At 35.1% G+C, this 12,462-nt stretch overlaps 1 protein-coding gene across 4 annotated transcripts in view; it reads right to left on the bottom strand.

Moving 5' to 3' along the window:
* The window catches only part of LOC127861934 (p21-activated protein kinase-interacting protein 1-like), a 35,642-nt gene that overhangs the window by 4,686 nt on the left and 18,494 nt on the right, over nt 1–12,462 (bottom strand). The window contains exon 10 of one of the 4 annotated variants that reach the window (XM_052400672.1): nt 10,305–10,381. The exons of 2 other annotated variants lie outside the window; for them this stretch is intronic. In XM_052400672.1, the coding sequence (XP_052256632.1) occupies nt 10,311–10,381 (71 nt within the window). In that variant the 3' untranslated portion in view covers nt 10,305–10,310. Of the gene's footprint in view, nt 1–10,131; nt 10,382–12,462 lie in introns of those variants that run through there. One more of the 4 variants, XM_052400668.1, reaches the window with a different exon arrangement.

Below are 12,462 nucleotides of genomic sequence, written 5' to 3'. Positions count from 1 at the left end.
ATGTTTACAAAATTTCAATTAAGCATTTACTGAAAACTACCCCGCCTACTACCTGGCCACAATGCTTTTCAATCAACCTGAACAGTTTTCTAACTTTGCTGAAATATCATCAAACAAATGTTGTGAGCAAGTTACACAGGCCCTGATAGCCATGTTTAGTAACAGACCAGAATAATTTTATAAATCAGTCAACATACAATTGGTACATATACTCAAAATAAATTTGTTGAAGATTAGACAATAAATATATCAGCTCGAGGGTTCGCAAAACATTCCTTTAATATGGCCAAGAAACCATTGGTTGACCCCTCATGACCAACTTTGGAACTAGGCAGAATGTTATGAACAAATGCTATGACCAAGTTTTATGAAGATTGGGAAATAAATGTTACCTCTTCAGTGTTTACAAGGTAAATGTTGACATGAAAATGACACAATTGACAATCAACAACAGACAATAGGCAAGCACAAAAGCTCACCATAAGCAGATTGTGCTCAGGTGAGCTTTTAACTGACAACTTCACAGAGAAGTTTAAAAGGAGTATAGAACATACACTTTTGGAAACAAATACTAAATCATTTATAGTGGAACAAGAGCTGTCTCCATCGGCAGACATATGCCCCCGAAAAATGCTTTTTTGAAACGTAAACGCAGATTTTGAAAACTAAGCGCGGACCCTAAGTTCAAGGTCAAAGGGGTCAAAATTTGTGTGCGTATTGAAAGGCCTTATCGATATAGACATGCATACCAAATATGAAGGTTACATCTGAAGGGACATAGAAGTTATGAGTATTTTTCGAAACTTAAACGCAAAAGTGTGATGGACATACAGATGGACGGAATGGATGGACAGACAGACGGACGGTGCGTCTGCTTTAATATGCCACCCTACCAGGGGCATAAAAACAGATTATGGGCCATAATTATTCCAAAACTTGTCACAACAGAATTTCTCTTGTTTATGATTACCAACTCATTTACACAGGCATTAAACTGTGAAAGTTTTATCAAGATCCATCTAATAATTAAAGTAATTATATCCCTTTTTAAAAGCTTACACATGGTACTTATTTATTTTAATCAATATTTATACTTGTACTTTATAACAGTCATTAACAAAATGTAATCACTCATGCAACAATGACATCAGTGACAATTGATTAAATTAATTAAGATTTCATATTTTCATACATTATCAAATTTGTTAATTCTGACTGAACAATTTGGTTAAAAGTATATGTGTTAGCTATGCAAAATATTCCCCAAAATGGTCCAAAAATTTGAAAATCCCTGACAAACTTAAAAACGTTTTACCAAATCTTAATAATTTGATTGTCAATGAAAAACTAGTTGCCTGGTTACCAACCTCATGCACATCCGCCCTGTATAACTTGATCATTCCGTCGCTACTAGCAACTGCTATCTGTGTCTCGTTCTTTTCATTCTCTGTGTGCTTCCAAACACAAAGGCCCTTGATTCTGAACAAAAAATGGAATTATTACTTGATAAATGTGTTCCTTGTTTTTACAACTATGTAAACATCATTATGAAAAGTCAGGAATACCTGATAAAATTAAAATGCACTGTAAAATCAGTTAGAAATTTTCATATTTATTTTGTTTATTTGTAAGAAATAAATGTAATGTCAGTAGTTGTGATGTAAAGAAACCACTTTATCATCTTCAATTTCTATGCCTATAAATTAGAAGTCAAACTCATGTTTATCACATGATTAACAAGCAAATTCATTGAATTTATATCCCCCGCCAATATATTCTGAACAAAAAAGTGTTATATTTGACACTCAAAAAAGCATTTTTTCAAGATACAAAGGGCCATTACTCCGTTATTAACAGATGGTGTACAATGTCATTTGGCGTGCATCATCCTCATATCAATATATATACTCATACCAAGTTTCAATGAAATCCGCCTAAGCACTTCCAAGATATGACTCTGGACACAAAAGTGCCGGACAAACAGACGGAAGGCCGGACGGAAAACGCCAAAACAATATCCCTCCGCCTATGGCGGGGGATAACAACTACAAACAATTAAATTAATTATTTCAAATATTATTACTATTTAAATATTATTAAGACCATTGTAAACTCATTTATGAAGCGAACTATTATTCAACAAAAAATCCTACTGCCATGAATCCAAATGCACAAATAGAGCCTACCTTGTAGTCTTGGTTTCACAAGTATGCAAAGGCATATTGGTTGAAATGTCATGGAAACAGAGATCCCCACCTTCACCACCATAGCAAAGTACATCATCCTGAAACAACATTAGATTATGAAACAAGAGCTGTGTTTGTGAAACACGATGCCCCCTAATGCACTTTGGAGTTATACAACAGCTGCATCCCAAGATTGTTTTTTTTTAATGTAAAGATCACAGTGACCTTGACCTAGTGACCTCAAACCATGTTTGATAGTAGATCTCAATGAGATGCATGCACATGTAAGTTTAAAGAACATAGAGCCAAGAGTTTTCATTAAATGAGCAAGGTTAAAGTTTGGGGACAGACACACACATACAATGACAGACAGACAGGCCAAAAACAATATACCCCCTTATCATTTGATCTTGGGGCATAGAAATCAATGAGAAGATAAGACTTTCACTATTCATCCCAGGCAGTGGGAAGAGGTTGGCTAATGACTTCGACTGATCTTATGTTTCTGTAAATAAATCGCCAAACTTTGGTCAAGCATTTTTTTCTGAATTCATGTAGCTGGAGAATTATTTCTCAAAGACACGGAATTGTTCAGCACACCAGCTTGACGCCACTTTCAGTCTAATGTTCCATTTTTTGCTAATTGCATAAAAAAAGGTATGTAATACATATTGCACTACAAAGTAATTGTATTTAAACTACAGACACACTTTTTTAACTGGGAGTTTGTATTAAATATTTATGCAAGTCAATAACATAGTATATTTATTTATTAGTGACCTTGACATTTGACCTCAGCATGATAAGGGGTCTTCCTTTCATCCCAAGTAGTTATTTATTGGAAATGGAGACCCTATTCACTTAAAGGTGAATGGTATAGGTCACACTTTGCATGATAATAGTTTAAAGCTTTCTCTCTCAAAGTTCACAAGATGGTCAATAGGAATGAAGGACTGGTGCGATCAATACACCCCTACTTCCACTAAGTGACTTTACAAAACTTGAAGTACCTTGATGAATTCTAGACAGTTAACTCTGGATGACGCCTTAATAGTGGAACATACTTCTGCTGTCTGAAACATAGGTAAATATAGAGATCAAACTTTTTTAATAATGAATCTTAAGAATATATGGTCAGTGCTTTAAAACTTGTAGAACATGCATTTGTAAGTTCATTAAAAATTGCCTAACACTTTACTGTACTAGTTTGTTTCACTAATTCAATTTTATGACTTTTAATTATCAAAGGTAGGGTTCTAAATAATGACCTTAAGCATTAATAGAGTTCTAAATAATGACCTAAAGCATTTAATGTATTCTTGTGTGTACTCAAAAGAACAATATTGTTTAATAACACTGAAGTTTTTGAGAATATTCATGAACAGCAAGCCTATTCTCGTACCAAACTGCTTTTATTGTTTCTCGTCATGTTTCCTTAAGATTTAGCATAACCTCAGCAAGGTAGACATCAGAGCATGTGAATTACTCGAAGATGTTTATATTATATTGTTTTTGTATACAGAAACCCAAATTGCAGCATTCTTTAACTATATGCAGTCAGTAAATAATTCACGTACAGTTTCCTCATATTACAGATGATTTTGTCTACATTTTTTCTGCACTGCATAAATCAATGACTGCAATAAATTGCATTAAGACTTCATTGTATTTAATCAACATTTCTATAACAAGCAAATTTTATTAAATAGACAAAATTCTATCAAATCAGAAAGCATGAGTATTTCAATTTTTACAGCAATAATGTTCATAATTGAAAAGACTTGTACCTCTACAGAATAGACATCAATCTCGTTGTTGATGACAATCACATAGTTATCACCATTTGGTGACCAGCACACAAGCTCTGCTCCTGCAAGGAGAAAGAACATTACTGGTAGTCATGGAAAGTTCAAACTAATGTAGAATAATACCCACAGTGCAAAAACATGCCATTCCACATACATTTGTGTAGTTGAATGATTAGGAAAACTTTTTGAAATACTTTTCTCTGTGTATCATTGTTTAATATTTATACATAAATGTAAACAAACAGTGCTCCAGGTAGGACTGGAAAAGAGCAGGGTCCTCTTTTGTAAAAACGGAACATAAATGCACATGGTTGTATTACCCCTGTGACATATTTGCAATAAAACATGTGTTCTAAATTTCATACCATATGTTTTTTAATTTAAATAATTGCTTTTAGAATAAATAGAACTACTTTCACTAGACATTGTCAAAATTTTGATAATTTATTGAAACTACTAATACAATTTTCTGTTAAATCAAGTGATCAGATCAGAATAGCCCTACCAAAAGATTTGATTTAGTCATCTTAGGGATGAGGAAAACAAACACTTATTATCCTTGTATGCACATGTCTTCAAAACAATTATACAATCAATTACATTTGATGGACTTTATCCTAAGAGGCAGAATGTGATTCACACACATTAATACGCGAATGGAAACACCAATAATTACTTGCAAGTATTAAAAGCTAAATGAACATACTTTTCCTAATATTTGATATATAAGCAGATCGTCCTGTTATGAGGTTCCATGTATGAAGAGTCTTATCTTTGCCCACAGTCAGTGCCAACTTCCCACTGGGATGCACTGACACACAGTTGACCTCTGATCTGAAATAAACAGTTTCAATGGCTATATAAGCAGTTTGTGTATCCTTGCACTTAGTTACAATTTCAAAACCTGATTTGCAAGTACTATAATCACGTGTTCAACAAAAGCAAACAAAAATAAAGACTGTTGCTGAAAGACTTGCTCAACTTTCTATGTATATATTTAAACAAAAACATTATAACATGTATTTAACATACAGTAAATAAAACCTTAATTTCAATCTATACGTTATTTAAATTCAAAAAGTTTCTATTCAACCACATTTAAAACCCAGACACAAAAATCATCAAAAACACATCAATATATTGTGACACAACAAACTTTTTGTATACAATCAATTTCAAGGGAGGATATCAGGTAATAAATGTGACTGGTGAGGAAATACTTGTGTCCCTTGAATGTTCTCATGCACTCCCATGTGAATGCCCTCCACAGGCACAATGTGCCATCATCACTCGTGCTGAACAGGAACCCTCTGTGGAACTGCAAACTGGTAACCGAGCCTGAAGTAGCATTTATTAATCATTTAAAATGAGTTCATAGGTAGACATATTTAGTTTGTCATTTTGATTTTTTTCAACTTGAAATCAGGAATGGTATGCTTACTGAACCCTGTTATTAAATAAGAATAACAATAGCTGACATATACGATGCAATTACATTTATTGGCTGTTAGTTCTTTGGAACAGTAGTTACATGAATAGCTGAAACTCATTTTTATGTACGCATTAAACAATGCAAAAAACTTGAAATCTTACAATGAAGTGATAAATAATTTGTAGTTAATTAGTCCATAGTATTCACAAAGTAAAACTTCATCAGCTCCAGCAAAAGAAACTTATTATGGTATGTGGTCCGTTGTGGCATGGAACCATTGCCAAACTGTGAGACTCAAAAAAAAAATCGACTAAAAACACAAACAAATAACAAAACATTAAAAAAGGAATAAATCTGTGGTCAAAGCCTCAAAACGGTTAATGAATAGAATTGGTTGTTTGAACCCAATTTGAAGAGCTCCCAAACCTAGCTCTTGCCCAAGAATTATTTACAAAACATGTAACTCTGTGTGATTACAAAAGTCAGCATTGATCATTTTCAACATTTATTTTAAGAGAGCTTCAAGACTGTTACAAAGTTTCATCTTGGTTGACAAGGCATTCTGTTTTAGCAAACCTTCCAGCAGGGTGGCGAGACTTTTTTATCCACTTATAAACATTTCAAACAAAAAGAAATCAAACCAGACTTAACCATTATGATGTACAAGCGATCCAAGTTCCCTCATTTTACGAAGGTTGAGCAACCTGATGGTCTCGTCCGTGCTTCCTGTGGCAAGGATGCCTTTCTCAGAGGCAGCAATGCATTTCACGCAGCCTGAGTGGCAATTATCTGTGAAGCTGGCTTCAATTTGAACATCCTGCATTTTTTTTAATTTAAAAATAATCAACATGTACATGTATTAGGGTGTTTCATGGTTCAACAAATTTTCCACTCTCATTATAATGTTTTACAATAATAGAATTGGTTGTTCACATGCAATTTTCTATTGTGATTGTAATGGAAATATTATTTCACAGCAGAATCCAATAATGGGACAGAATTACACAAGAAACAATTGACAAAATTTCAGCACTAGATGCAGTTAACATCTTTCAACTTATTTTTCATGTCACTACAGCACAGAGTGTGTTGATTTTTTTAAACCACATATAATATCTTTTATTTCAGCAAGTTGCGTTGAGGTCTGTAGTATGTGTTCCCGCATTTCACTTTTGAGTTCATTTATTTCACTTGAAACGGATTTCATAAAATCATTCAATATCTCATGGATATTCGAATTTGTGTCTTTATCAATTCGACGAGCATGCTTTTCTTTTCGTACTGACTGAAATGATTCATTGAGGCGACGTAATTCTTCATGGCTATCGGATTCATTTTGATTTTCCGAAAGTTTAGATTCATTTTTGCTTATTGACATCAAAAGTTTTTTGAAGGCACTGTTTACATCAGTTGTTGTTGTTTCGTCATCTATATTTATTTATATTCTGTAGTGTGGGATTTTTACTGTAATGAGCAACAATTGATGACTTGTATTTTCCAACAATATGTTAATAATTTTACACGCTTTAATAAAAACGATTAAAATATGAATGTTTTCATAAAGAATCGAATTAAATAGTGCTCTATGCAGATGTGAAGGCTGGTCATCGATGTTTGGCCTCTATAAATCAAAGCGCTGAAGGCACTGCGCATGTAAACTACCTCAATATACTGGATGCAGGCCACTTTTTCAAATTATTTTGTTTTAATCGAAAGTTTAAATAAAACACATTCTATTCAAATTTTTCTAAACGCATATGCCGACACTGTGTGCGCACTGTTCAGCATGCGAAGTAAAAGTTTAGTAAAGCATAGTTTGCTCAAAGGGATAACTAAGGGAAAACGCAACTTTAAGTGCATGGCGTTCAAGATTTCATTCAGAATGTTTTACCGGTAACCGCTTACTTAAATTCTTCCGAATTTCTTAAATTTTATTATTATTTATCACCCTTTTTTGCAAATTTGCTTTATACGTGTTTTCCCATAGCTCTCTGTTAAACGTTAGCATAGTCCGTATGCTTTATATGTATTGGGCCTTGCCAACCTATTCGCATTTTCCGAGAAACTTGTCCCGAATATTTAAAACCATTTATACTAATATTATTTCTTCCGTAAAATATGTACAGCCTGAGTGTAATTAGAATTACGTGCGTGTGTTTTTTAATAGGTCGCATGCGTCTTGTTTTGTTAACTGGAAGATTTTTTTCCCGTAACATGACTTCCTCCACTTAAATGTCATCTATGATGTATTTTAATTCGACCAAATTCTCAACGTCGTTTATCCAACTTAACGTTTGATTTGTTTTCAAAAATTGGAATCTTCATCATTTTGATATGCAAACATGAAACCAACAGGGCCAACTGTCGAATCTAAAGCGAAAATTCTGATAATTCTTGTTTATCATATTCAACCAAATTTCCGTCGTTTAACGGCGGCTATTTAACCGCATGACACTCTGTCAGTTAATCTGAATTAAAGACCTACAAAATACATTATGTATTTACAAAAAACATTATGTATTGTATAGGTCTTTGGCTGAATTTAGCGGGTTAACCAGTATTTAGTGCTGATATTGCCAGTTAGTGCCTACTGGAATCAATGGTATATCAGTGGTAGGGAAGGAATTGGCGCACAAAGAGAAGACAATAAGTTTAAAGCTATAGTGCTAGAAGCATAAACCCATAAAACACTCCTGAGACTGATGGCATATTTGTTATTGAAGAAAGTTCAGAACACTATATCATTGAAATGTTTAACCGTTTTCTTTCATTCAAAAGAATCGTACAAGTTAAAGTAATAGCGATTGAGAAAAATACGCGAGTTACTATCGTAGCAATGCAAATAATAAATATTTCCAAACATAAAAAAACGCTGCACATGTTTGAAATGCGAAATCTGCATCCACCGCTTAGAGCATGGACTCTAGATGAGAATATACGCTCCGTGCTTAGAGCAATCGTGCTGTTCCATCACAGAAACAGGAGCATGTGTACTGCGCGGTAGTGTACAGGTCCTACAAAGTAACCATCCGGTTTGCAAAATGGTGACGTTCGGTTCCTCGGTTGGCTGCAGCCAGTAAAAGAGCATATAATACATTGTCCTTTAGTTTTCCATACGTTGTCATGGGGCATTTTTTTGTATACACGCGTTTTCTTTGGATCCTTAAAAAGACCCACTGTATTTTCATTTCTTGGTCGAGAAACAAAATATAAACAAGCACATTCGTTGAATTGATATCCCCCGCCATTATACTTCTGGACACAAGATATGGCTCCGGACACACAAAAAAAGCATTTTTTCAAAATACAAAGTGCCATAACTCTGTTATTATTCGATGGTGTACAATGCCATTTGGCGTGCATCATCCTCTTATCCATACATATACTCATACCAAGTTTCAATGAAATCTGCCAAGCACTTCCAAGATATGGCTCCAGACACAAAAGTGCCGGACAGACGGACAACGCCAAAACAATATCCCTCCGCCTATGGCGGGGGATAACAAGGGCTGTTAGTAAAACATGCATGGCCCCCCCCCATATGGGCTGTCAGTTGTAGTGGCAGCCATTGTGTGAAAACGTTTTTTGTCACTGTGACCTTGACCTTTGACCTAGTGACCTGAAAATCAATTGGGGTCATCTGCCAGTCATGATCAATTTACCTATGAAGTTTCATGATCCTAGGCGGAAGCGTTCTTGAGTTATCATTCGGAAACCATTTAACTGTGTCGAGTCACCGTGACCTTGACCATTACCCTAGTGACCTGAAAATCATTAGGGGTCATCTGCAAGTCATGATCAATGTACCTATGAAGTTTCATGATCCTTGGCATAAGCTTCCTTGAGTTATCATCCGGAAACCATTTTTACTGTGTCAAGTCACCATGACCTTTGACCTAGTGACCTGAAAATCAATAGGGGTCATCTGCGAGTCATGATCAATGTACCCATTAAGTTTCATGATCCTAGGCGTAAGCGTTCTTGAGTTATCATCCGGAAACCATTTTACTGGATCGAGTCACCGTGACCTTGACCTTTGACCTAAAAATCAATAGGGGTCATCTGTGAGTCATGATCAATGTACTTGTACCTATGAAGTTTCATCATCCTAGGCCTAAGCGTTCTTGAGTTATCATCCGGAAACCATTCGGTAGACGGACGGACCGACCGACATGTGCAAAACAATATACCCCCTCTTCTTCGAAGGGGGGCATAAATATATGTATATTTCAATATGATAACCGTTTCACTTATGATAGATTCCAAAAACATATTTTCATGCATGAATATTATCAATTTATTTAAAAGAGCGCACAATATAAGTACATCTTAAGTGGTAACATTTCATCAGCTGTATTTTTACATTTGAATAATATTTTGTATAAATAATGCCAAGGGGTTATATCCACCTGTACACTACCTGGTGCTAACATTTTATACGAATGTTCTTTAGTAAGAGCAGCTAAAAGCTAGAATCCCTGAAGCTGTTCCTGAAAAACTTACCAACAAAAACCACTTGAATATCGCCGTCCGGACGTCAACACTGATGAGAGTATAATAAGTTTGATTTGAGGGCTAAATCGCGCACTTCTAATGTTAATACGCTTTTAAGACGATACACTAAAGTAGACTGTATGTTGGTTGAAAACAAATAAATAAACACATAAGACATAATATAATAATGCAAAAACAAACAAAGCATGTATTAAATCCCTAAATTTAATGCATCTTTAAGATAAAATATGACATAAGAGGCATTCTGCTTCCAACATGTTAAATGTTTAACAATTCTGATTATGCAGCGTTTACATATGTGTATTAAAAACTATTGGTTGAATTTAAACTGCATAACAGCCTTCACTTCCTTCACACTGCCACCTTTCTTCAACTAGCAATTTTCGCCTTTTTGTTTGCTTTCTTCTTTTTCTTCTTATCTGTTACCTTAACAAGAGACTCTGTAAAACAGAACACATGGACAATAAACCTCTGGGTTATATTGCTACTGCTAGATATTGCTGTGACCTCAGTAATGCTAATATAACAATAACAAGCTGAGTTAATTAAAACATTTCCTCTGTCGGTGCTGCTCCTAGATGAAACAGTTAACCAACAAATAGGCAATGTCAAGTCCCAATTACGTTAAGGTAAAAGTGAGGTTGGGTGCTATTAGTTGAAAAGGAATGGTAACCGTAGAATGCAATAATTATGATAGTTTTGAAGATTGGTTGCAAAAGGTGCTGTACAAAACAGTTCAATTCACATCATCAGTTACCGACGGACGGTTCATCATCTTACGTACACATGAGCAGCACAAATGGGTCTTATTCCATATCCAGTCAGTATAGGTCTGGACCACCCTGCACAATTGCACAAGCAAGAAAACATGAGCTACCCTGTCTGATAATGAGTCAACAAAACCTGCCATTACTTTATAGTAGTCAGGGAAGCACCTGATCTGACTGTGCAAATGCGATGTCTAGAGCTATGCTGGCCCAATCACATAAAACCCATTGTTGCATGAAACTGCTCTAATGTGACATTATGTCACATGGTCCGAAGCAATGGGTGGAAAAATAATCTTTGGTCATAACTCATAAGTAATATGTGTATGCATTGAAGTGCTCTTAGCATACTGCATGGTTCTAGAAGGAACCATCATATCTACTTTACTTGAACTTAAGTTTTGGGGTTGAGGTGAGGTTTAATGAGAGTCCAGGTCATTCAAAGGTCAAGGTTAAATTCAACTTGCCAGTTACAGTAATCTCATGATAGTATGGAAGTATTTGAAGTTTGAAAGCAATAGCCTTATTACTTTAGAAGTAAAGTTGATCTTAACACAAAATTTAACCAAATATTCAAAGTTACTACCGGTAAGTCAAAAAAGGGCCATAATTCCGTCAAAATGCCAACAAGAGTTATGCAACTTGTCCTGTACAGTCCCCTTATGATAGTTAGCGAGTGTTCCAAGTCTGAAAGAAATAGCTATTATACTAAAGGAGTGAAGTTGCCAAAAACAAAACTTAACAAAATTGTCAATTTTCTAAGTATAAAGGGACCATAATTCTGTACAAATACCAGTCAAAGTAACATAACTTTGCCTGCACAGTCCCCTCATGATAGGTAGTAAGTGTATCAAGTTTGAATGCAAGAGCTTTGAATCTTTATGAGAAAAGTGGACCTAAACACAAAACTTAACCGAAAGCCGACGCTCAGGTGATGACAATAGCTCATATTAAAAAAAAAGAGGGCCTGAAAGGCCCAAAGTCGCTCACATGAGATATCAAGATATTATTGGGACAAATCTTCTGACCAGGTTTCATGAAGATCGGAAAATAAATGAGGCCTCTAGAGTGTTAACAACGTTTTACTATAGCCATATAAGGAAAAATGCCCCGCCCCCTGGCAGCAATGTTTTTCAACCAACCGGCATCATTTTTGAACTCGTCCAAGATATAATGGGGATGAATCTTCTGACCAAGTTTCATGAAGATTGGACAATAAATGTGGACTCTAGAGTGTTAACAAGGTTTTACTATAACCATATAAGGAAAAATGTATGGTGGCCTTGTTTTTAAAGCAACCAAAACCATTTTCGAACTCATCTAAGATATATTGGCACAAATTTCTGACCAAGTTTCATGATGATCGGAAAATATGTACCTCTAGAGTGTAACAAGGTTTTACTATGCATTGTTTTTTAATAGCCCCGCCTGCGGTGGACATGTTTTGTTAACCTGGATCATTTTTTTCCCGTAACATGACTTCCTCCACTTAAATGTCATCTATGATGTATTTTAATTCGACAAATTCTCTAACGTCGTTATCCAACTTAACGTTTGATTTGTTTTCAAAATTGGAATCTTCATCATTTTGATATGCAAACATGAAACCAACAGGGCCAACTGTCGAATCTAAAGCGAAAATTCTGATAATTCTTGTTTATCATATTCAACCAAATTCCGTCGTTTAACGGCGGCTATTTAACCGCATGACACTCTGTCAGTTAATCTGAATTAAAGACCTACAAAATACATTA

Source organism: Dreissena polymorpha, chromosome 16, assembly GCF_020536995.1.
Source record: "Dreissena polymorpha isolate Duluth1 chromosome 16, UMN_Dpol_1.0, whole genome shotgun sequence".
NCBI classification, from domain to species: Eukaryota; Metazoa; Mollusca; class Bivalvia; order Myida; family Dreissenidae; genus Dreissena; species Dreissena polymorpha.
The sequence above is the reverse complement of the archived record's forward strand: the minus strand, read 5'-3'. Positions and strand labels throughout refer to the sequence as shown.